We start from the raw sequence: 3,129 nt of genomic DNA on the forward strand, positions 1-3,129 counted from the left end.
GGGGGGTGGAAATAGCACCTTTTAGAATGTCCAGCTATTAAATTGATTATTTTAAGTATGTCTCTACAAAATTAAAACGGAAGCTGAATTTCAACACAGGTATTTACTACAGATTTATCTGTTACAATGCAAAATTTTAGGTATTTTAATGTGTAGAAATGCCTATTTCACTTGTATTGGTTAGCATGTAATTGAAAAGTGCACATAGTTGGTCAAAATGTTTCTTACTGTACATCAAATAGCGTAGAAGTTTGGTATCTCTCTTTTTCACATTGTAGTCGCTTTCCAGTCACAGCACTTGTAGGTGTGACCTAGGACTTCAGTAAGTGTAAAAGCAGAAAAATTCCCTATTATCTTAAGCTGCCAATTTTTATCCTTCATTTTCAGTACAAAAATACATCTTCAACACATGCATTTAACTACATCATCCTTCAAGGAATAGTAAGTACTGAAGATATAAATAAAAATAAAAGGCACACAAACAAACCTTCATTATCTTCTTCTACTGCCAAAAAATATGGCATTTTTTTCACAGTTCCTCTAAGATCTTGTTTTAGAGCCAACATGTAATCTTCATCTTCTCCTGTTTTCAGAGGCACTGGCTTATTATCTGTACTCTGTACAAATTATGTTTATTACTTATAAGGTCTTAATATCCATCAAAATTATGCATTATGCTACTTTGCAAGTACACTTCATTGCATTCTGACATGCATAACTCTATTTACAACTAAATGTATATCTTTTATGACTTTGCTGTTATCTTTCTGCAAAAATATATCAAGAAATCAAGAAAAAAAAAAAAAAAAGAAGTATTAAAACTGTGAAATAGTCATTCAGTCATGTTAAGCTCTTAATTGCCCAAAGCAGTTTTTCACACCAGTCTAACTTACTCAGAAACCATTGCTTCTCTCTTCAGTCAGAGTAGTGCTGGCTTTAACCTCTTCTAAAACAAGTGTTTTAACCACACAAAGTTTGATTACCCTGAATAACATGGACTTTCCTTGACTGCTGACAGAGACACAAGTTGTATTGTCATACAACCAGGTAGCACACAGGCCCCCACATGATTCATTTTCTATCAATTCAATTGGAATGGATTGTTAAGGTTTAGATTTTGGGGTTTTGGTTTTGTTTGGGTTTTTTTTTTTTGAACTATCAATCTTGAAATTGGAAAAGACAAATAAGTGAAAACAGCTTTAAAAATGTAGAGAAAACTAGAGCCAGAGACAGAATTACAGAATGGATGTTGTTGCTTTCACAGACAGACGGTGCACGTTCAATACCTAAGGGGCAGGTGGCAAAGCACAAAGCGCTATCACAAATCCCAGGGCTGGATCATGAAAGGAGTTTACTGCTTCTAGCTGTACTTGCTAGCTGGCCAACATTTAAAATCACTAATGTAGCTGATGGTAAGCTGATGCTCCTTAATTGGGTTTCTAATTGCATTTACTGGAAATTCGAAGAACTCAAAACACTGGCTAACAGAAAAATATAATAGCAACAACTCACTGATTAAAATAATTTCAGTGTAAGTCAGTCAATAACTGTAATATACTTTTGGTCACTGCCCAATCATTAAATCTAGTTCTTGAAATTTTTATCAATATTAGTTATGCCACTGGGTTAACATTGACTTTTTTTTTTTGAATGGCATTAGTTTTACCCTGAAAAGTTCAACTTAGTTCTGAAACTTTGTTCACAGAAGGAAGAAAGCATCTTTAACTTCTCCATGGTATACATTAGATATACTGGGCGTAGTTAATTCTGCTGCAAGGCTGACCCACTGCTGACTGTAACTGCAGAAGCTGTAGTTCACACAGAATTCTGTCTCCTTGTGCTACCAAGGAGACTGCAACAGTCACACTGGGAACAGTTACAGATGGCTTATTATCAATGAAATCACACAACTTAGCTGTAAAGATGGACTAAGCAGGTATATAACACTAGCTCATGTCAAAACCTTGGGTGAAACAACTATTCAGAGAAATCTCAGCTTGAGAAATCAAGCTTATATGCCAAGCTTGAAAAGTTCTGTATCCTAACACGTGAGACTGAGAAAAACTTCATGCACCTTGACAAAATCCTGACATAACTGGGAAGTTCCCTTATATAAACGTGCACCATTGTAAGACTACCTTTCCTCCTCAAAGCTGTCCAAGCTTTCCTGCACAGCAAAACTCAGTCACAAAATGCTTTCTTCCCTTTTTAATTTTCAAATATATTCCAAATGCCTAATGTGATTAAATTTTCTCAATTACATAAAATATATTTCAGTTACTTTCAAATTATTTTCAAATTTTGGCTCCTGAGGTACAAGATAATCTTCCAAAATCTTTTGTGCTTGCATCAACTTCAAATTTCTAAAATCAGCAAATCCATTCACACACTTCAAAGATTACTGTAACTTCATTTCAAACTAATTCAGATATTCAGTGTTTCCATTACTGTAATGTCTGGAAAACCGAATAATGATGAGGACTTTAACGAGCAAACATCTCGCAAGCAACCTAGTTAAATACAGGTTACAACAGTCAGCAAAGGGATGGGAAGTAATAATAAGAAAAACAATGATTTACACTAAACACTTCAAAACTAACCTAAAGTGTTTAGGGGTGTTCATGTATTTCATCACATTATCTAAACACGACAATGAATACACTTTACCTGAACGCAGTGAGGGTGCCCTGAAATACTTGTACTTACAGGGAATGGTGGTGGAGGCTTACACGTGACATCAGGCAGAGCTGCACCTTTAGAGAAGCCAATAGCCTCGATGTTGAAGGTAAACGCAGCGCGTCCTCTTCCTCTACCTGACCCAGCCATTTTCAGTTACTGAAATTATTACAGATTTTTAAAGATTTATTTTTGTTACAAGTATCAAATGCCTATAGAATTTGCATATTCATTACCTACACAATTAAAAGTCTTAACAGATATTACAGGAATTTTAAAACCACTCTCGAGGATCATTTTAAATAGCAAGCCATTTTTAACACCCATCTTAGGTTCCTACACATACTATGAATTTAGTACATGCTTAAAACCAATTCAATTCCCTCATTTCTGAAATTATCTCTTAACCTAGGAATTTTAAACTACTTTTAAACTGGAAGTGTTGAAGGCCAT

At 34.9% G+C, this 3,129-nt stretch overlaps 1 protein-coding gene across 1 annotated transcript in view; it reads right to left on the reverse strand.

Annotated features, from left to right (window-relative positions):
* Positions 1-2,826, reverse strand: part of POLR3G (RNA polymerase III subunit G) — a 12,300-nt gene extending 9,474 nt beyond the window's left edge. The window contains exons 1-2 of the mRNA XM_010162672.1: positions 2,707-2,826; positions 488-617 (exon numbers count right to left, since the gene is read on the reverse strand). Coding sequence (XP_010160974.1) covers positions 488-617; positions 2,707-2,826 — 250 coding nt within the window. The remainder of the gene's footprint in view (positions 1-487; positions 618-2,706) is intronic.
* Between the last annotated feature and the right edge of the window lie 303 nt (positions 2,827-3,129).

The sequence above is a fragment of the Antrostomus carolinensis genome, unplaced genomic scaffold, assembly GCF_000700745.2.
Source record: "Antrostomus carolinensis isolate BGI_N321 unplaced genomic scaffold, ASM70074v2 scaffold14702, whole genome shotgun sequence".
Classification (NCBI taxonomy): Eukaryota; Metazoa; Chordata; class Aves; order Caprimulgiformes; family Caprimulgidae; genus Antrostomus; species Antrostomus carolinensis.